Source organism: Oncorhynchus keta, chromosome 23 (assembly GCF_023373465.1).
Source record: "Oncorhynchus keta strain PuntledgeMale-10-30-2019 chromosome 23, Oket_V2, whole genome shotgun sequence".
Taxonomy (NCBI): domain Eukaryota; kingdom Metazoa; phylum Chordata; class Actinopteri; order Salmoniformes; family Salmonidae; genus Oncorhynchus; species Oncorhynchus keta.
The window spans coordinates 42,360,778-42,382,626 of record NC_068443.1 but is presented as its reverse complement, the minus strand read 5'-3'; the positions used below and the strand labels follow the sequence as shown (position 1 = coordinate 42,382,626).

Sequence of the window (21,849 nt, the reverse complement as noted above, 5' to 3'; positions counted from 1 at the left end):
GGTGCCATCATGGGCTGGATGGAGTCTGTTCTGCCATGCCCATTGTCTGAAGTCAGTGCAACCTGTCCCAGGATGTCTTCCTGGGGACTCGGAAGGTGCCCCGGACCTCTCCACCATCCCCGCGGAGTACCAGGACCTCCGGGAGGTGTTCAGCAAGGTCCGGGCCACTTCGCTTCCGCCGCACCGACCCTATGACTGCGGGTTGATCTTCTCCCTAGCACCACGCCACCCCGGGGACGTCTGTACTCTCTGTCGGGACAGGAGACCAAGGCTATGAAGACCTACATTGGGGACTCCCTAGTTGCAGTATTTATCCGTCCCTCTTCTTCTCCCGCCGGCGCAGGGTTCTTCTTCGTGGAGAAAAAGGACAAGACCCTGCGCCCGTGCATTGACTTACCGGGGACTCAATGACATTACTGTTAAGAACCGTTACCCACGACCACTCATTTCCTCGGCCTTCAAGCTGCTCCAGGGGACCACTGTGTTTTCCAAGCTGGATCTATGGAACACCTACCAACTGGTGTGGATACGAGAGGAGGACGAGTGGAAGACACCTTTAACACAACCAGCAGCCACTACAAGTATCTGGTCATGCTTTTTGGCCTCACCAACGCCCCTGCTGTGCTCCAGGCTCTGGTAAATGATGTTCTCTGCGACATGTTGAACCGTTTCGTCATGGCGGAGATGTCCGGGGCACATTCCGAGCCCCTAAGAAGACATACAGTGGGGCAAAAAAGTATTTAGTCATCCACCAATTGTGCAAGTTCTCCCACTTAAAAAGATGAGAGAGGCCTGTAATTTTCATCATAGGTACACTTCAACTATGACAGACAAAATGAGAAAAAAATCCTGAAAATCACATGGTAGGATTTTAAATTAATTTATTTGCAAATTATGGTGGAAAATAAGTATTTGGTCACCTACAAACAAGCAAGATTTCTGGCTCTCACAGACCTGTAACTTCTTCTTTAAGAGGCTTCTCTGTCCTCCACTCGTTACCTGTTTTAATGGCACCTGTTGGAACTTGTTATCAGTATAAAATACACCTGTCCACATTTGACCGTGGGGTCAAAATGATCACAAGAACGGTGAGAAAAAATCCCAGAACCACATGGGGGGACCTAGTGAATGACCTGCAGAGTGCTGGGACCAAAGTAACAAAGCCTACCATCAGTAACACTACGCCGCCAGGGACTCAAATCCTGCAGTGCCAGACGTGTCCCCCTGCTTAAGCCAGTACATGTCCAGGCCCGTCTGAAGTTTGCTAGAGCGCATTTGGATGATCCAGAAGAAGATTGGGAGAATGTCATATGGTCAGATGAAAACAAAATAGAACTTTGTGGTAAAAACTCAACTCGCCGTGTTTGGAGGACAAAGAATGCTGAGTTGCATCCAAAGAACACCATACCTACTGTGAAGCATGGGGGTGGAAACATCATGCTTTGTGGCTGTTTTTCTGCAAAGGGACCGGGACGACTGATCCGTGTAAAGGAAAGAATGAATGGGGCCATGTATCGTGAGATTTTGAGTGAAAACCTCCTTCCATCAGCAAGGGCATTGAAGATGAAATGTGGCTGGGTCTTTCAGCATGACAATGATCCCAAACACACCGCCCGGGCAACAAAGGAGTGGCTTCGTAAGAAGCATTTCAAGGTCCTGGAGTGGCCTAGCCAGTCTCCAGATCTCAACCCCATAGAAAATCTTTGGAGGGAGTTGAAAGTCCGTGTTGCCCAGCAACAGCCCCAAAACATCACTGCTCTAGAGAAGATCTGCATGAAGGAATGGGCCACAATACCAGCAACAGTGTGTGAAAACCTTGTGAAGACTTACAGAAAACATTTGACCTCTGTCATTGCCAACAAAGGGTATATAACAAAGTATTGAGATAAACTTTTGTTATTGACCAAATACTTATTTTCCACCATCATTTGCAAATAAATTCATTAAAAATCCTACAATGTGATTTTCGGGATTTTTTTCTTCTAATTCTTCTAATGTCATAGTTGAAGTGTACCTATGATGAAAATTACAGGCCTCTCTCATATTTTTAAGTGGGAGAACTTGCTCAATTGGTGGCGGACTAAATACTTTTTTGCTCCACTGTATTTTTAAATAATGGGCTAGTATTATTATTAGTAGGCCCATAATCAATCCTATTAGATATCATCGTAGAAAAACTATACAGTTTTATTCTAACTTTAGGGACCTCTTCAAAATCAGGAGGCTGAAGAAATTTAGCTTGGCACCTAAAACACTCAAACTTTTACAGATGCACAACTGAGAGCATCCTGTCGGGCTGTATCACCGACTGGTACGGCAACTGCACCGCCCTCAACCACAGGGCTCTCCAGAGGATGGTGCGGTCTGCCCAACGCATCACCGGGGGCAAACTACCAGCCCTCCAGGACACCTACAGCACCCGATGCCACAGGAAGGCCAAAAGATAATCAAGGACAACAACTACCTGAGCCACTGCCTGTTCACCCTGCTAGAAGGCGAGGTCAGTACAGGTGCATCAAAGCTGGGACCGAGAAACTCAAAAACAGCTCCTATCTCAAGGCCATCAGACTATTAAATAGCCATCCCTAGCACATTAGAGGCTGCTGCACTTTATACATAGACTTGAAATCACTGGCCACTTTAATAATGGAACAGTAGTCACTTTAATAATGTTTACATATTTTGCATTACTCATCTCATATGTATGCATGTACTGTATTTTATTCTATTCTACTGTTTCTCAGTCTATGCCGCTCTGACATTGCTCGTCCAAATATATATATATATTTTTTATATTGTGTTATTGACTGTACGTTTGTTCATGAGTACCTCTGTGTTGTTGTTGTTTTTGTCGCACTGCTTTGCTTTATCTTGGACAGGTCGCAGTTGTAAATGAGAACTTGTTCTCAACTGGCCTACCTGGTTAAATAAAATAAAGGTGAAATATATATTTTTTTAATTATATAAAAAAAAAAATATATTCTCAATCCCATTCCTTTACTTTATATTTGTGTATATTGTTGTGAACTTGTTAGATATTTCTTGTTAGATATTACTCCACTGTTGGCACTAGAAACACAAGCATTTCGCTACACTCGCAATAACATCTGCTAAACACGTGTATGTGACCAATAAAATTTGATTTGAAATTTCTTCTACCTTAGATGGGCAACTGGTGGTCCGCAACCCATTTTGCACCCCACCTCCAGAACTCAGTTGTGGTTCCAACTTACTGTTGCGAGTTAGAATAGTAGAATACACAAGGTCAAATGTAGAAATTTGGTTATCATGGTTAGACCGTCTGGAGGGCCCCCATTGATTTTGTCGTCAGTCTCACTCGGATATCATATTAAAAATTGCAAACATTTTTCACCACCCAATGGCAAATGTGTAGAATTGCAGGACATTATCTGTAACAAAGCCAATTTTCCTCTCTGTCCCATGGCACAACCTGTTCTCAGAGTATTTCGTATTATCCTGTAAGTAAAACCAGAATAGTCCTTTTATTACGCTTTGTTATGTTTCGCATGGTTTGTATTAATTTGTGGATGTCCGTCATCCATTCCGTAAGATATGTTACAAGTTGCAATTCATACAATATGTAATGAATTGCAATTTCGTACAATGTGTTACGAATTAGAAAAGCAAACAATAAGTTAAGAATTTGCAAACCGTATGATGTTACAATTCAAATTTGTTGCTAAAGTTAGCTAGGCTAGGTGTTAGGGTTAAGGTTAGGAGTTAGGTTAAAGTGTTCAGGTTAGCTAAAACGATTAAGGTTAGGGGAAGGGTTAGCTAACATGCTAAGTAGTTGAAAAGTATCAAGTAGTTGCAAAATTGCTAATTAGCTAAAATGCAAACGTTGTCTGTGTTATACACTCATCCTCCCATCTTCCTTTTGTTTTGGCCTTCAGTAACCTGTCTTAAGAAACCATATCAAAATGAACATGTCATATTTTTGTATGTTCTGGATTTACATGTCATGTCTAGTGTAAGAGAACTGGATTTACTTTACTATGTAACATCTAGTGTATGAGTCCAGGTTGCATGGCAAAATTAGTATAATTATGTGAAATTAGTTATACATTCGCAAAATCTTCTTTCCACCCCATCCAAAATGTATAGAATTTCTGCAAACATGCTTTAAAATGGCAACATCTTCTCTTACACCGCATGGCAAAATGTGTAGAATTGCACGAAATTAACTCTCAAAGACAAAAATGTGTTTATCTCTCTGCTGTCACTAAAACGTTTCGCTCGCAATGTGGTGGGGATGGATGTCGGTATGCAAAGCAGTTGAGCCACTCAATGATGAGTTTAGATTTTTTTTTAACTCTATGATGATGATGATGGTTGGCGATGACGATGGTGGTGATGAATAGCGGTTGCATTACAAATTGTAAAGAAAATAGTTGGTAGTAGAATGACGTGTTCAATGTTATTGATAAGAAAAATCAATGCATTATAAGAGGACCAATTTGAGGACAGTCAACGCCCAATGCATTCTGGTCCCTGTGCTGAAGAAGATCCGAAAATTGAGGTGTTGTTCGCCAGTCCGGCCTCCAAACCAATGACTGTATACATGCACCCAACCCACACGGTTTTCTTTCAGTGACAATCAAAACGGTAAATATTGTATTTATTAGCAATTATTCATGACATTTTAGACTTGTCTAGTTGAATACGATTCGTTGCTTCAACTTTCTACCGCTTCCCAAATAGCTTGTTAGCACAAGTAGCGAGCTACTTGCTAATTAGTTGGCTAGTGTTCAATGCTTTTGCGTTTAGACACCTCGCCGGTTTAATAGTCAGTGTTGGCCGGCTACCATTTGAAACCCTGTGATACAGTAAGCAATTTACAGTTCCGTTTGAAATACTTGTTTGCCAGCTTGCTTGAAGTTGTTGATAAGATCATGTTTTGTGATTATTATTATTATTATAAGCGTTAAATTAATTAGGCATATTTTAAGGTAACTGCAATGTTTAGTTGTATTTTAATTATTTGGGACAGCGCTTTCAACACCTAACGCTAGTTTGTTTTTATTTCAGACTTCCTTCCACCGCTCGGCGTTGAACAGATAAAAGTTTCAGAGAGAAGTTAATGCGCTAACTAACTGTAGGACGTTTTGTTATCGCTTCAAGCTTTTTTATTTTTAGGTATACTGTAATAGAAAAGGCACTAACTCACTAAATAAAAGAACAGAATGGAAAGTTGAATTCAAGTTAAAAAACCAACTTGTGTACATGCATATGTGAAGTGAAGGCGTATAACAACATCTTTGGAAGGTAAAGGCGGTCAGTTACTTGAGGTTAGATATTCTTTCGGAAAGTCATTATTGAGCAGAAAGCAGACTTCCTGTCTCACGGTCCACTAAATCATGTCGGTCGGCTGTCCTCCATTTTGTTAGTGTACACTCGTCATTCTCTTCAAGTTCTAGCTCGGCCTGTTGATATAGTATTTGCATGCTCTGCTAAAAAAAAAAAACAAACAGGAGTACTTTACAGTTGACATGTAATGTTCTCTGTTCTCTGGCAGGTTGAAAGGGTGCAAAATGTCTCAGGCTGAAAAAATTAAGGTACGTTCCCGACCCAGCATAAGAGGATGCTGCTTCCTCTCCGTTTATTTAATCTAAGTAATACTGTCAGGCTGTCCAATAATGATTTCAGAGGGAGCTTATTTTGATTAGGCCTATATAAACCAGATGTGAATCTGCTTTGGGAAATCAGGATTTATTAGAATTAAACCATTGCAGACATTGAGTTTAAAAAAACAACAGCAATTGAGCATACAGGATGCAAATATTGTGTATAATCATCTTACCAGAGACAGACTTAATTACAGAAAGCATGGTTATGCTAGCAGATGCTTCCAGGCAGCTGCTTTCTTCATGACTCACTGTTGTGCCTTGACCTGGGTTGAAATGAGAACACTCCAATGTATGAGCTTAGCCTAGCTATTTTATAGAGAGATTTTGGTTTTGTTTTGTCACATACACCACGTGCAGTAAAATGTTGTTTTGCAGGGGCAGCCATAGTAGTATGGCACCCCTGGTGTAAATTAGGGTTAAGTGCCTTGCTCAAGGGGCCATCGATATATTTTTCACTGTCTGCTCGGGTATTCGAACCAGCAACCTTTCGGTTACTGGCCACTAGGCTATCTGCCGCTCTAGATGTAATGTATATGATGCTCCTTCCTTACATCTGTTTATAAGCTGAATAGATAGGTTTAGGCATAACTTTGAAACACTTTGGTTAGACTGCATATTCTCCCTGGTTATGTACAGGCCTGTTAGAATGCAGGAAATAATGTTTATGCAAAGAGATGGCAGAGACAAGACAGTCACCTCACCCAAAGGTCATTCGTGGACAGCTGTTTCTTTTGAGTAGTGGCCTAATTGCTGGTTTTAATCTTTGCTGCTGTGATTTACACAGCCCATGACAAAATTTAAATTATGGTATTCCTGAGTTGAATGACTCATATGCTCATGTTGTCTCATGTATTACAGCAGGGTCAGTTCACCAACCCAGAGACCCCGGGGTATGTGGGCTTTGCCAACCTGCCCAACCAGGTGCACCGCAAGTCGGTCAAAAAGGGCTTTGAGTTCACCCTCATGGTAGTTGGTGAGTGTCATGATATTTGGAACTTAAGTAATGTCTGGTGTTTTTGTTTTGAGAGTATTCTATTGTTCGTATGTAGCATCGAGCCTTAGACAGAACGTCTACACCAGTTGTTTTGAGCTTTGCACAAAACCACTTTGTGTCTTTGCTCGTTGGTGAGTGTCAGCCATTTTCTTGTTGCAGTTTTTTTCTCTCACTTCAGTAGAGATGAGTTTTGGCCTTTAAAGAGGAATGTGTGCCAAAATGATAATGTTCACACAGCTTTGTCAGATCATAACCATCTGAGGAATATAACAGCAAGCACATTAATACGGTTGTCACGATACCAGTATCACAATACTATGATACCAGATTTCTTAACCGGAATTAGACTAAACTCTATGGTCCTATAAAAACCTACTTTATGGGAAATTGTGAGTGCTGTAGCTTGCAAAATAAACGCATGACAAAATAATGGTGCTTGTTTCTAATATCAGGACTGTTTTTCCTCAAGAAATTAAATCGGCTTCATGTTTTGTTTCTTTGCCACGATACTTCAGAATATCGCAATACTGGTCTCGTGACAACCCACTATGCATTTCCTTGATTTCATTTTGAGTTGGAAGGATAGCTTTTTTTCTTTGCCAAACATTCTATATATCTTTTTAACAGAAACAACTGATATTAGGCCTTGTTTGTCCTTAGCATTTAAGCTATCACTTCATGCTGTAGACAGAATGGAATGTGACTTATTTGACAATGTCCCTGGACAGTTAGCTAGTTGACAAATGCAGACATTTCGTTTTCCCATAGCATCTCCTCACAAATAACATTACCCCCCCCCCCTTAAAAAAATCGCCTCACTTCCTTTTAGAGTTTAACGTGAGTTTATGCATGTCCAGCATACGTGTGTGCCAGAGTGTTTGTGTCTGAGGGGGATATGTGTAGGATCATGTCAGAGGCCCCTGTTTAGGTCACTGTTGTGAGTCCAGCATCTATATAAACGGATGGAGGCTGGGCGTCTCTGGGTCCTCTGATTTAACTGTGTGAAATTGTTGGCCTTTCTCTCTTCTCCCTCCATGTCTGTGTGGGGGGGGGGGCCCTATTGTACACTCATCCCTCTGCCTTAAAATAAACCAGAGTGGAATGTGTGCCTGAGGGGCAGCACCGGACAGGGCTCTGCTGAATAGAGAACAGAATAACAAATAAAATTATGAATAAAAACCACAGAACTACGATGACTGTTAAATACATGAGAATGCAAGTATATACAGTGCATTCGGAAAGTATTCAGACCCCTTCACTTTTTTACTTTACAGCCTTATTAAAAAATATGTTTTTAAATGATTATGTATGAAGCTACAAGCTTGGCACACCTGTATTTGGGCAGTTTCTCCAATTCTTCTCTGCCAATCCTCTCAAGCTCTGTCAGGTTGGATGGGGAGCATTGCTTCACAGCCATTTTCAGGTCTCTCCAAAGATGTTAGATCGGGTTCAAGTCCTGGCTCTGGCTGGGCCACTCAAGGACATTCAGAGACTTGTCCTGAAGCCACTGATTACTCAGTTTGGCCAGGCGGCCAGCTCTAGGCAGAGTCTTGAAGGGTCCAAACTTCTTCCATTTTAAGAATGATTGAGGCCACTTGGGGACCTTCAATGCTCCAGACATTTTTTGGTACCCATACCCAGATCTGTGCCTTGACAAAGTCCTGTCTCGGAGCTCTACGGACAATTCCTTTGACCTCGTGGCTTGGTTTTAAACGTTTTTTAAATAAAAATTAAAAAACGTATTGCCGATTTCATAGATCTATTTTTGTTTTGTTTTTTGAACGTTTTCACTAAATAGGCCAAAGCTTTGTTACACAATTAAAGATCAATACACTGTATTTCAAACAGCTGGAATAATCTAAAGAATTAAGGGCTTGTAAAATATAAGCCATCAACCTTAAGACCCACAAAAAATAATGAAATTATATCAAAATAGTTTAACCTGCTTTTTTGCTTGTCTAATGAAAGTTACATTTTGTTTTGACTGAACCATGCACAACCACTAATAATGACCAACTTCTGGTAGCAGGCACTATAGAATATTAACACACGTCTCATAAACCATCTCTAGCTTTTCGTCGTGACTCAGTTCCATTCCATTAGTCATTGGACGAAGGCATCTTGTGTAGAGGGGAGTTTTTTTTACATTAACACGCAACGCTTGGGGTATGATCCTTATGCAAAACCGTATCTTTCATATCGGTGAGAAATCATTTTCAGTTAACAAAAAAATGTTAAATTGATACACAGCTTTTTTTATAGTGTTAGGGTTCCCACATGGCCATATTTCTATATTACAGTGCTTGTTTCCGTAAAACGGATGGAAGACAGTGGGCTACCTGTGCGAGTGGACTAGTTGGCTATCTGTGTTTCCGAACACCTGTGTAAACGGAAGACTCCAGAAATACTGTATGTTGTCACTGAAAAATACCGTCTGCTACAACTGTGTTAACCGTGAACTATAAGTGTGTATGTTGCATTTGTGAAATTAATTTGATATAAAAGTGAAGGGATTTGTTTCTAGACGCGTACAGTAATTGAGAATTGATTCACATTTAGATGTAGTGGCTTCCAGAGCCTGTTCACTTTGTTTCAACATTGAAACACAGGTGGCCAACTAGCATAGGTAGTCCACTGTCTGGATAAGAAGATGCTTATTTCTCAGAATGAGAGTTCCTTATATAAATGTGTCTTTATGCTCATTGCACATTTATAAAACACACACTAGACAGCTAGCACATTAGTCTGGCTAAAATGCTTCTAGCGGTACTGCAATGCTGCGCATGACAAACTGAGCATTCATTGTCCATAATCATGTTCATTGATACTCCCATCTTACTCCCATCCCATCTTAGGCTCTGCAGTGTTTTACATTTAGAGGGTTGAGACATGAAAAGGCTATTGTTATAAAGGTTGTTCTCCTCTTACAGTAAAATAATGTCTCTGTGTTTAGGTCTCTATATGACTGATTTTTATGTTTGTCCAAACCTCAAATGCAGTAGCGAGTTGAAATGGCTTGTCAGAGATGACAATGCTCTTTCGTCGTGGTTGTGAGCTGCAGGGGGAGGGGCTTGGTGTCTGTGTGCGAGTAATAAGGTGCACAGAAGGAGCAAATGATACGAGACCAAAAAGACACACTCATGAATTCAAACCTAGATTCTTCCAATACATGGGTTTGGAACATTGCGCTAAAACATATATTGAATTAATTTGAATGTATATCGCCCAGCCCTACATGTAAACAGGACGAATAGTGACCAGTAGCAGGATATATACTAAAGGTAATCATTAATCTATGGACAGTAATGCATCTAATCAATAATCATTTTCGTAGCAGTGTAAGTTGTCTGAGTGGGTTGAGACCTGTGGATGGGCATAGTCTGTGGGAGCGGGAGATCAGTAGTTAGCACTTTATCAGTCTTCTGAACAGCTTCTATCCCCTGGCCATGAGTCTGTTTTGTCTGAGTCTTGATTCACCAGGACTGCCTGCCAGACGGAAGCATGGAGAACAGTCCATGTCTCAGGTGGCTGTAGGTTTTGGCAATTTTCCAGACCTGTCTCAGACAGCACCTGGTATGTATGTCCTGACTGGCTGGGAGCTCACCCCCGGTGATGCGCTGGGCTGTCTGCACCGCCCTCTATAGGGTCTTTCTGTTGCAGACGGTGCAGTTGCCGGGCCATCTGAGGGGCCAAATCATTTCAGCCTCCTGAGGGAGAAGAGGCGTTGCCGTGCCTTCACCACTCTTCTGGTGTGAGAGGACCATGTTAAGTCCTCAGTGATTTGGACACAGGAACTTGAAGCTCTTGACCCTCCACTGCGGCATGTAGATGGGGGTGTGCACCCCCCTGTTTTTTGTGGTCCATCATCCTGTTGCCCTGGCACCACACTGCCAGTTCTCACCTCCTCCCTGAAAGGCTGTCTTAACGTTGTTGATCAGGCCTACCACCATCATGTCATCAGTAAACTTGATGATAGATTTGGAGTTGTGGGTGGCCACAGTCGTGGTTAAACACCCCTGACATTTTAATATTTGATTATTAACCAATGATATTAGGCCACTCTTGGCCATGATTACAGACACCTGTGTCTTTTGACACTATATAAACAAGTCATCCCGCAGTATTTGTGATTATACCCTGATGAAGACAGCTTGGCTGTCGAAACGTTGGGAATTAAATTATTTCGTCTGAGCTCCTAGAGTGTGCGGCTCTCTTTTATTTTCAAGTTTTCTACTCCGCTAGCCAGCACCTCGCCTTAATAGGTGTGCTTTTCTTTTTCTTCTAGATCGCACTGTAGTCGAACAGCATTCTCACATAGGTATTCCTCTTCTAGGTGGGAGAGCGCAGTGTGGAGTGCAATTGAGATCGTATCGTCTGTAGATCTGTTGGGGTGGTAGGAGAGTTTGAAGATGCCTGCCAGCTGCACAGCGAATGCTCTGAGTACGTGCCCTGGAATATCGTCTGGCCCCATAGCTTTAGGAGTGTTAAACCTTGGTGATCTCGCTCTCCAAGGGCAACATGACTAAGTCCTCTAGGACGGCGGGGGCCCTTTGGTGTTTTCTTTTGTCACGGTGCATAAAAATCATTGAGTTTGTCTGGTAGAGGCATCGTTGAATGAATCACAACTAGTCTGTAGCCCCTGCTATATTGCATTGAGCCTCAGTGCAATAGGTTTTTAACCTTGTTCCTATATTGACCTTTTGTGTGCGGTAGCCCTGTCCTTTAGTTTAGCACGTACCTCTGTGTTAATCCAGGGCTTTTGATTGGGGAAGCAGCGGCCCTTCACTTGAGCTTGTTGCGTTTTGGACTAAGGAAAATGTTTGTCTTGTTTTACTGTGAGGTTAATGCTTTTCCCACGCAATGAAAGGCCTACTGTGTAGGAAGCTGCTTGGCTGCAAATGTAGTGTGCCCATTACCCAGGCTATATTGGGTGTTTTGTGGAGAACGGTTCACCCTGCACACTTCTAATTGTAGATGTTTGTAGTATTTGTGTTTCGTAGACTCAAAGGTAATTGGTTGTGAACTAAGATATTGGGTATATTGCCTTACAGGCACAATAGTCTGTTCTATTTGATTTTCTCTTTTTTTTTATGATGGGATTGTTTTTTAAAAATATATTGCTTCTGTGCGTTCTGTTTAGGTGAGTCTGGTCTGGGGAAGTCCACCCTCATCAACAGTCTGTTCCTTACGGATCTCTACCCAGAGAGAGTGATCCCCGGAGCAGCAGGTAATGGTTATACACACCAAGGCCAAACTTTCTGCTAACTATCAACCTCATTTCTTTCTGCATAACCTAATGGGAGTCCATTTTAAACAGATTACACCAAATCGCCCCTCATTTAGTCAGTGGCCTCAAGAGTATCTTAGAAGTAGAAAAATGAAAAAATAAACTTTTCCTCTCCCCCTGGTTTCCTTTTCATTTTGTCCCACAGAGAAGATTGAGCGCACGGTTCAGATCGAGGCATCTACGGTTGAGATCGAGGAGAGAGGGGTGAAGCTCCGCCTCACCGTGGTGGACACGCCCGGATACGGCGACGCCATCAACAGCCAGGACTGGTATGCCACTGCCCACGACTTCTTTTGTCCAACATGGAAATTGTTATTTTTGGAATATAGTCGAACTAGCATTTTTATCGTTTTTAAAATGTATTTTTCTCAAATTTGAAGTTATAGTTCACTTTCTAAAAGTTTAAGCTTAGATTTACATGAGTTTCTGGACGTGGCATACGACACCCCTATATCTAAAATGTAATTCCCCATTGCTCTACTCATGTCATACGGTGTTATATGGGTTGGCTTTTCTAATAGCAGCTGCTTCTCGTTTCTCCTCCAGTTTCAGCACCATCATCGCCTACATCGACGACCAGTTTGAGCGCTATCTCCACGACGAGAGCGGTCTGAACCGACGGCACATCGTGGACAACCGTGTTCACTGCTGCTTCTACTTCATCTCCCCATTAGGCCACGGGTACACACACATTTTCAACATGTACTTTTTAATCCCCCCCCCCTCCCCCCAGTTCTTACGCGCTCTCCCTTTCTCTCTCTCAGGCTGAAGCCTCTGGATGTACAGTTCATGAAGGCCATCCACAACAAAGTCAACGTGGTCCCTGTCATCGCCAAGGCCGACACGCTCACCCTGAGGGAGAGGGAGAGGCTCAAGCGCAGGGTAGGAGACGTTATAGCTCAACCAGACTCTAAAAAGTATACAATGGGAGAGTTTTTTTTTTTTTTGTTTGTTTGTTTGTATTTTTTATATTTTTAAGTCGTCTCGCACAAGGGATGTAGATGTAGTGATCTTCCTTTCATATGATACAACTGCACCCATGTACTGCCTGTATTTGAATAATCCCTCTGTGGATTAATAAAGTACTATATATTCAATTTAATAGTTAAAGCGCAGCTAAAGTAACTAGCCCAAATTATGTCTATATCCTCCATATTCCCGTGTGTGGCTGTAGATTCTGGATGAGATTGATGAGCACGGCATCAAGATATACCACCTCCCCGACGCGGAGTCTGACGAGGACGAAGACTTCAAGGAGCAGACAAGGATTCTCAAAGTAATCCCCACCTCCTTTTCTAGACTCGGTCCTGCCTCCATAAGGATTCTGAACCCCATTCTGTCATTTCAGCATACAGTGGGGTCTGAAAGTATTGGAATCCTTGATAAAGATGAGCAATAATAACTATCAAATAAATAATTTTAATACAGATCTATATTGTATGCACATAAAAAAATCTCAAATTATATTTCATACTAGTATACCACCGTGCTTCTACACCTTCATTGTTTGCTGTTTGGGGTTTTAGGCTGGGTTTCTGTACAGCACTTTGAGATATCAGCTGATGTACGAAGGGCTATATAAATACATTTGATTTGATTTTGATTTGATTAGTACAATTGTTCAGAGAAAGATGTTTTGTTTTTAATTAGTAATATTTTCTCTCAAAAAGGTAGGTGTCAATTGACACCCCTAAAGATTCTTCTAAAGAAAGTAGTCAAGTTTATTATTTGGTCCAGTATTCCTAGCACTTGACTACATCAAGCTTGTGACGCTTTGCAGTTCTTCTTGGTTATGTTTATTTTGCGCCGAATAGAAATTAATGATAAATAATCTATTGTCATTTTGTGGTCACTTTAATTGTAATTAAGAATGGAATGTTTCTAAACTCTTCTACATTAATTTTGATCCTACTATGATTACAAATAATCTTGAATGGTGAATAATTATAAATGAGAAAGTTAGAGGGTCAACAATTATACCCCCAAGACATGCTTAACTCCCCCTGTCATCTTTTATCTACGGTGTCAATCATTTTGGTGACTGGAATTGAAATTGAGCATGGTTTCTTTGAGACTTTTACTACTGTTCCTGAAAGTTACTAGCAAATTTAAAATAAAAAGAAAACATACAATTTTACAAAATAGCTCAGAATGGTATGCAATCGCCACCGTCGCAAACATGCTATCTGTTTTGACCGTCAGCACCTGCTCTCTCTCCTCCCCCCAGGCCAGTATTCCATTTGCGGTGGTTGGCTCCAACCAGCAGATCGAGGCCAAGGGGAAGAAGGTGCGGGGTCGCCTGTATCCCTGGGGTGTGGTTGAGGTGGAGAACCCCGAGCACAACGACTTCCTCAAGCTACGCACCATGCTCATGTGAGTGGGTGGGAGAGCGAGGGCCTGCGCTGGGTCATCCCCGGAGGGGCTCGCTCTGGTTTCTTCATATATTAAACTTGAATAGCAGCTTGAACCCGCATTGAATAGCAGCTTGGGAATCCCAACTTGAAATAGTGGCTTATAGGCGATTTAAAAAATAATAATAACTTAATTTTTAAATTGAGTATTTATGTTTGATTTGGCTTATACTACAAAAGCTGTGTCAGTTGTATAATATGTTGTCAATCCATTAAATGTCAGTGATGAGCAGTGGCTGTCCCGTCTCACATACTGCTTGTTGTTTCGCTTATGACGATCTTGAGTAGTTGGTTTAGTGCTTGATTGATCGACTGACACCTATCCATCTACAGCACCCACATGCAGGACCTGCAGGAGGTGACCCAGGACCTACACTACGAGAATTTCCGTTCGGAGCGCCTCAAACGAGGCGGCAGGTTGTCCTCTCATGGTTACGTTCTGTCTCCTGCGTACGTACCGTTCTGTCTGCTTGCCTTTCTGTACCCTGCCTGCCCCCCAAACTTCCCATACGCAGTAATATAATATACAACCAAAGACACAGAGGCTTAATATAACAGAGCAGGTTGATAGTGGTTGAGACATTTGTAACACAAGACTCATGTGTGGCTTGACTTTCTTGGATTTGGAGTGACTTATCTGGCTAAGACAATTGATGGGTAACTAATACATTGTCTCAGAGTCGGCCAGTTCCACTTATCTTGTGTTAATGTCTATCAAGAAGTGATTAGGCCATAGTCAGCATTGAAAGTAAATCTCCATGTGGTCATTAATATTACATGGTTGAAAAAACGAAAACATTTAAAGTTAAACTATAATTTTTATGTACATTTTACAGCAATTTGACCTTGGCTGGGTTTGAGTTAGGCATGTATAGTCTGTGGCCAATTTTGTTTTTATCTTTATGGTTTTATTTTTTTAGTGGGCTATGGGTTTTTTTAACCAGTATATAGGTTGTATTTGTAGTAGTATGGGTATCATTTAACTCTAGGAGTGTGGACCCTTTGGATTCTTTGAGACCTTCCTTTATAGCCAATCCAGGAGAAGGGAGAGATTTTACTGCCTTCTTATTGGCTCACCATCAGCCCAATGATGGTCTGGTCTGTCCAATCCTCTGAGTGGACTGTTTGAGGTACTGTTTTCAATGGGGGAGGTACCACTATCCTCCCTGTCTCTCAACCTTGCTGCTTTCTTCTTGCTTCTGCAGCTTGCCCTCTTTCACTTTAACACCCAGCTTTCTACCTTTCTACCCCCCCCAATCTGTTCTTTCTCTCTCTCTCACTAATTTACCTCGGGCTCTTTCTACTTTCTAAGTGTTGCTTTTGTCACGTCTGCTTAAATACTAGAAGCTAGAAACTGCACCACACACAACCACCAGACGTGTGTGGATTTACCAAACTGTCTTCCGGAGACCCCCTATGCACATGAGTTTTCACTCCACCTTTCTGCTGATTCTATGAATGACAAAGATATGCTTTTGAATACTGCATTTTCTTCTGAATGCACAAACTATGTAATAACTTGAAATGTTTGAGATTTCCAGTGTTCATTTATGTGGATATTTATGGCAGGTCTCCCCAATGATTGTGCCTTGAGCCTTACTCAACAAATCTGTGTCCGTGTTACAGGAAGGGACCGGAGCCGGAGGAAATGGACAAGGACATGATCCTGCAGGAGAAGGAGGCTGAGGTGGGATAGCTAAGCATTCATATCCCTCTCTCACCACCTACCACTCACACTACCCTTATACTGTATACTTCCATTCAAATATCACTATTTTGAATAGCCCACCCACATGACCTCTTGTATCCTCACTCTTAGTTGGACTGCAATAAGTTTATTTCATGTGATACGGGTGGTTGTTTTGTGGAGGGGGGGTTAGCCAGGTACTCTGTGTTCTATGTTTTGGTATTAATGTTATGTTTATTTTGTTCTGTGCAGCTGAGGAGAATGCAGGAGATGATTACCAAGATGCAGGCCCAGATGCAGATTAAGCCTGATGGAGCGGGAGACGGCCAGCATGTGTGACGCTCACCACGGTAAGAACGACACGTCCATTTTGACACTAAACACAGCAAACCCGTGTTATGAAAACTCAAATGTACACTATGGTGTATATTGTGGACCTGTATGGCTCAGTTGGTAAGCGTGTGCAATGCCATGGTTGTGGGTTCAACACCTGTTGTAATCCAAATACACACAAAGATGATTTGAACTCTCTCTACGGTCTCTTTGGACTTCTTGACGCACCATCACGTTGGCGTGATCATTTTCATCAACTCCCGCTGAATTGCAGTGTGCCAAATTTAAATGACTAAAAATGTTTCATTTTCATGAAATCACAAGTGCAATATAGCAAAACACAGCTTAGCTTGTTGTTAATCCACCTGGCGTGTCAGATTTCAATACAGCTTTTCGGCGAAAGCATAACAAGCGTTTATGTAAGAACATCTCTCATAAGGTGAATGCACCAATTTGTAAGTCGCTCTGGATAAGAGCGTCTGCTAAATGACTTAAATGTAATGTAATGTAGACAAAATATTACAAACACTAGCAGCCAAGTAGATTGGTCAGAAAAATTATAAATTAAATCGCTTACCTTTTGATCTTCGGATGTTTGCACTCACGAGACTCCTAGTTACACCAATAAATGTTCCTTTTGTTCCATAAAAATTATTTTGTATATCCAAAATACCTCCATTTGTTTGGCGTGTTATGTTCAGAAAGCCACAGACTCGAGCGGTCACGACATGTTCAAATTCCAAATAGTATCCGTAATGTCCACAGAAACATGTCAAATGTTTTTTATAATCAATCCTCAGGTTGTTTTTACAATATATAATCGCTAATATACCGGGACTGTAGCTTTTTCAATAGGAGAGGGAGAGACAATGGCTACCCCACTCTGTTGCGCAAGCAAAACTCTGCGAACACCTAGCTATCCACTGATGCAATGTGATCTTTCTCGCTCATTTTTCAAAATAAAAGCCTGAAACTGTCTAAAGACTGACACCTTGAGGAAGCCATAGGAAAAGGAATCTGGTTGATATCCCTTTAAATGGAGGCAAGGCATCCAATGGAACAGAGCTTTTAGGAAAAACAGCACTTCCTTGTTGGATTTTCCTCAGGTTTTCGCCTGCAATATCAGTTCTGTTATACTCGCAGACAATATTTTGACAGTTTTGGAAACTTTAGAGTTTTCTATCCTTATCTGACAATTACATGCATATTCTAGTTTCTGGTCCTGAGAAATAGGCAGTTTCAAATTTATTTTTTATTTTTTTTGTGCCAAAAACAAAAATCCTGCCCCCTACACTCAAAGTTTTAAAGTGTCTGCTGGTGGTATATTTTTTTTATTACTATACTGAACAAAAATATAAATGCATTATGCAAAAAAATCAGATTTCACTGAGTTAGAATGAAATAATTTAAATCGATTTAATTAGGCCCTATTCTATGGATTTCACATGACTGAGAATACATATGTAACTGTTGGTCACATACCTTAAAAAAAAAAAGTAGCGGCGTGGATCAGAAAACCACATTATCTGGTGTGACCACCATTTGCCTCATGCAGTGCGACACATCTCCTTTGCATAGAGATGATCATGCTGTTGATTGTGGAATGTTGACCCACTCCTCTTCAAAGGCTGTGTGAAGTTGCTGGATATTGGCGGGAACTGCAACATGCTGTCATACATGTAGATCCAGGGGGACGTTTTTTTTTGTTGGTCATGGCAGGGTAGTGTTTATTTTTGGGGGGTTAACATTTGCTCATGCAGCTTTTACTAGACTTAACAAAAGTATGAACACAACATGCAGCATTTCAAAGATTTTACTGAGATCCAGTTCATAGTCCCCCTCAGACAATCCTGCAGGTGAAGAAGCCAGATGTGGAGGTCTTAGGCTGGCGTGATAACACGTGGTCTGCGGTTGTGAGGCCGGTTGGATATACCTATGTAATGTTGTCTAATCATCTTATTGATGTGCCACACGTCAGGTGGCTGGATTATCTTGACAAAGGAGAAATGCTCACTAACAAGGATGTAAACAAGTTTGTGCACAAAATTTTAGATTATTTTTGTACATATGGAAAATGTCTTGCAACTTTTATTTCACTCCTGAAACATGGGACCGACGCTACGGTTTGCGTTTTATATTTTTGTTCATTGCCTAAGGAAAGTATTCAGACCCCTTTTTCCACATTTTGTTACAGCCTTATTCTAAAATGGATTTTTAAAAAGTTTTTGAAATGTTTGCAAATGTACTAAAAATATACCTTACGTATTTAAACCGTTTGCTATGAGACTCTAAATTGAGCTCCGGTGCATCCTGTTTCCAGTGATCATCATTAAGATGTTTCTATAACTTGGTTGAAATTGGTCAATTCAATTGATTGGACATGATTTGGAAAGGCCCACGGCTGTCTGTCTATAAGGTCCCACAGTTGACAGTGCATGTCGGAGCAAAAACCGAGCCATGAGGTTGAAGGAACTGTCCCTAAACTATTTTAAATACATTTTTGAATAAGGCTGTAACCTAACAACATGTGGAAAAAGTCAAGTGTTCTGAATACTTTTCGATGGCATCAGATATAATCCATCAGAATTATAGGTCCCTTTTTTTTTTTGTCTGAATTCATATAAATGGAACATACAAGTCCTTATGTATCACTTTTGTCTTTCCCTGCAGGTTTTCAAGCTGTTATTTGAGCTTGACCAGAGATGGAGGGATTTCAGAAGAGAAGGGAGCGAAAACAAGAGCGAGATAACTGGTCCTTGTCTCATTCTGCTTGCTACTACATTTAGTTTATTTCAGTCCTACTTGGGATCATTTTGAATTCTTTATTTTTTTGTGTCTAAGCAGTATTACATTTTTATATTTACACACATTTTCTTTCTAATATTCCAAATGGCTCATTATTCATTTGTTCCATTCTATTGGAATGGACCATGCCAGTTAGTCATCAAATGAAGAATAACTATTTTAACCAGGGAAATGCTTTCATTATAGAACCATTGTTCTTTATTACATTTTTTGTTGCTGTTGAGAAAGAAGTTGCTGCTGCTCCTCAGTACTGTCATAGCCAAGTCTTTACACTCGGCCTCCGCTAAAACCACTCGGGAACGGTCGATCGTGTTACTTACTGTGGCTCTGCATTACGAGTGGGAAAGGCCAACTTACTGTGAAAGTTAGCAACGCTCGTCTCTTTCGTGGAGCCATACAGCTAAAATTGTAATATATATTTTTTTCCTCTAGTGGTTGTCATGCCAATGTTAAAATATCTTTAAACAATAGTCTTTGAAAAGCAGCATAAAGATGTTTCCTTATTGCTAGGATTCGTTGACCGTGTTCTCTTTCTCCTACTCCCTCGCATGCAGCTCTTAACCCAGTCTGAAGTGTCGGCGTGTTGAAACGACTGGTTATGACTGAAATACATGACACTGACCTTCCCAGTCATCCTGTAGCCCTGAACCAATGAAGGAGACATACCTTGGTGTTTTTTACTGCATGTGCCTCTGAATACTGGGCCTGTAAAGTGTCAGAGTAGGAGTGGCAATCTAGGATTAGTTTAGCCTCTTAGATCATAATGAATATGGTTATATAGACTGGGGGGACCCAATCCTAAATCAGCACTCTTACTCGGAGACGCTTTATGACAGCCCCCAGGTTTTAACATATTGCAAAGTGAATTGATGTTTTAGGCAAAAGTCCTAGCGAACTAAAAGTAAATTGAATTACTGTGATGTTCGGACCAGGCCTATGCATCGAAAATGACTTTGCTTTTCCTCATGGCCCCCAGTAATATTGATTGTTGAATTAAGTGCATCTAGAGGGTTGTGGAGTTCGTGCTGTGAAGCCCACGCTGTACTTGGCGTAATATGATATCCATATCCTTCTATTCTTTATGGCTGAGTGTCAATGGGTTAAGACTGAAAAGTGACTGACGTTTGGATGTTGGACAGGCCCAGTTAGTTGCTATGACCGCTTGCCTGGTCATTGTGATGACCTAGTTCGGTTGTGTCACTACCCTACGCAAGCCAAGTCAGAGTTATTAACATTCCTGTTTCTACTGTTTTTATCCAATGACTATCAAATAAAACCTTTGACGTATGCTATCTTGTAATAAAGTTTATATTAAAGCTAGATTCTAGTTTGCTTCATTTGTCATTTTACAAACACAAAATCCTGATCCAATGTTCCTATATGTATCGTAATATACACTGCTCAAAAAAATAAAGGGAACACTTAAACAACACAATGTAACTCTAAGTCAATCACACTTCTGTGAAATCAAACTGTCCACTTAGGAAGCAACACTGATTGACAATAAATGTTACATGCTGTTGTGCAAATGGAATAGACAACAGGTGGCAATTAGCAAGACACCCCCAATAAAGGAGTGGTTCTGCAGGTGGTGACTGCAGACCACTTCTCAGTTCCTATGCTTCCTGGCTGATGTTTTGGTCACTTTAGAATGCTGGCGTCGCTTTCACTCTAGTGGTAGCATGAGACGGAGTCTACAACCCACACAAGTGGCTCAGGTAGTGCAGCTCATCCAGGATGGGACATCAATGCGAGCTGTGGCAGGAAGGTTTGTTGTGTCTGTCAGCGTAGTGTCCAGAGCATGGAGGCGCTACCAGGAGACAGGCCAGTACATCAGGAGACGTGTAGGAGGGCAACAACCCAGCAGCAGGACCTCTGCCTTTGCAAGGAGGAGCACTGCCAGAGCCCTGCAAGATGACCTCCAGCAGGCCACAAATGTGCATGTGTCTGCTCAAACGGTCAGAAACGGACACCATGAGGGTGGTATGAGGGCCTGACGTCCACAGGTGGGGGTTGTGCTTACAGCCCAACACCGTGCAGGACGTTTGGCATTTGCCAGAGAACACCAAGATTGGCAAATTCGCCACTGGCGCCCTGTGCTCTTCACAGATGAAAGCAGGTTCACACTGAGCACATGTGACAGTCTGGAGACGCCGTGGAGAACGTTCTGCTGCCTGCAACATCCTCCAGCATGATCGGTTTGGCGGTGGGTCAGTCATGGTGTGGGGTGGCATTTCTTTGGGGGGCCGCACAGCCCTCCATGTGCTCGCCATAGGTAGCCTGACCCATTAGGTACCGAGATGAGATCCTCAGACCCCTTGTGAGACCATATGCTGGTGCGGTTGGCCCTGGGTTCCTCCTAATGCAAGACAATGCTAGACCTCATGTGGCTGGTGTGTGTCAGCAGTTTAGTCTAGGTCTGGGCACGTGGAGGCCACACACTACTGAGCCTCATTTTGACTTGTTTTAAGGACATTACATCAAAGTTGGATCCTGTAGTGTGGTTTTCCACTTTAATTCGGAGTGTGACTTCAAATCCATACCTCCGTGGGTTGATACATTTGATTTCCATTGATAATTTCTGTGTGATTTTGTTGTCAGCACATTCAACTATGTAAAGAAAGAAGTATTTAATAAGAATATTTCATTCATCCAGATCTGGATGTGTTATTTTAGTGTTTAAG

The 21,849-nt window shown here is 41.6% G+C and overlaps 1 protein-coding gene across 3 annotated transcripts; it reads left to right on the top strand.

The window, feature by feature from the left end:
- The first annotated feature begins 4,345 nt into the window (after positions 1-4,345).
- Positions 4,346-20,485, top strand: LOC118402303 (septin-2B). Of its 3 annotated transcripts, none has more exons than XM_035800397.1 (13): positions 4,346-4,626; positions 5,537-5,576; positions 6,507-6,621; positions 11,783-11,869; positions 12,075-12,198; positions 12,476-12,610; positions 12,694-12,811; positions 13,104-13,205; positions 14,157-14,302; positions 14,674-14,790; positions 15,967-16,027; positions 16,280-16,377; positions 19,031-20,485. In XM_035800397.1, exons 2-12 carry the CDS (start codon positions 5,553-5,555, stop codon positions 16,364-16,366), a joined length of 1,116 nt encoding a protein of 371 aa, XP_035656290.1. In that variant the 5' UTR covers positions 4,346-4,626; positions 5,537-5,552; the 3' UTR covers positions 16,367-16,377; positions 19,031-20,485. The 3 variants fall into 3 exon arrangements, with proteins under 3 accessions (XP_035656290.1, XP_035656292.1, XP_035656291.1); XM_035800399.1 differs by having other exon boundaries at positions 4,348-4,626; positions 14,674-14,757; XM_035800398.2 differs by lacking the exon at positions 4,346-4,626 and adding an exon at positions 5,136-5,286.
- The last annotated feature ends 1,364 nt before the right edge of the window (positions 20,486-21,849 follow it).

Bases quoted from the DNA above. Each gene is read 5' to 3' on its own strand.
- LOC118402303 (XM_035800397.1), top strand. From the start codon at position 5,553: ATGTCTCAGGCTGAAAAAATTAAG. The intron at 11,870-12,074 runs GTAATGGTTATA...TTTGTCCCACAG, and splicing joins AGTGATCCCCGGAGCAGCAG to AGAAGATTGAGCGCACGGTT. The intron at 14,303-14,673 runs GTGAGTGGGTGG...ATCCATCTACAG, and splicing joins AAGCTACGCACCATGCTCAT to CACCCACATGCAGGACCTGC.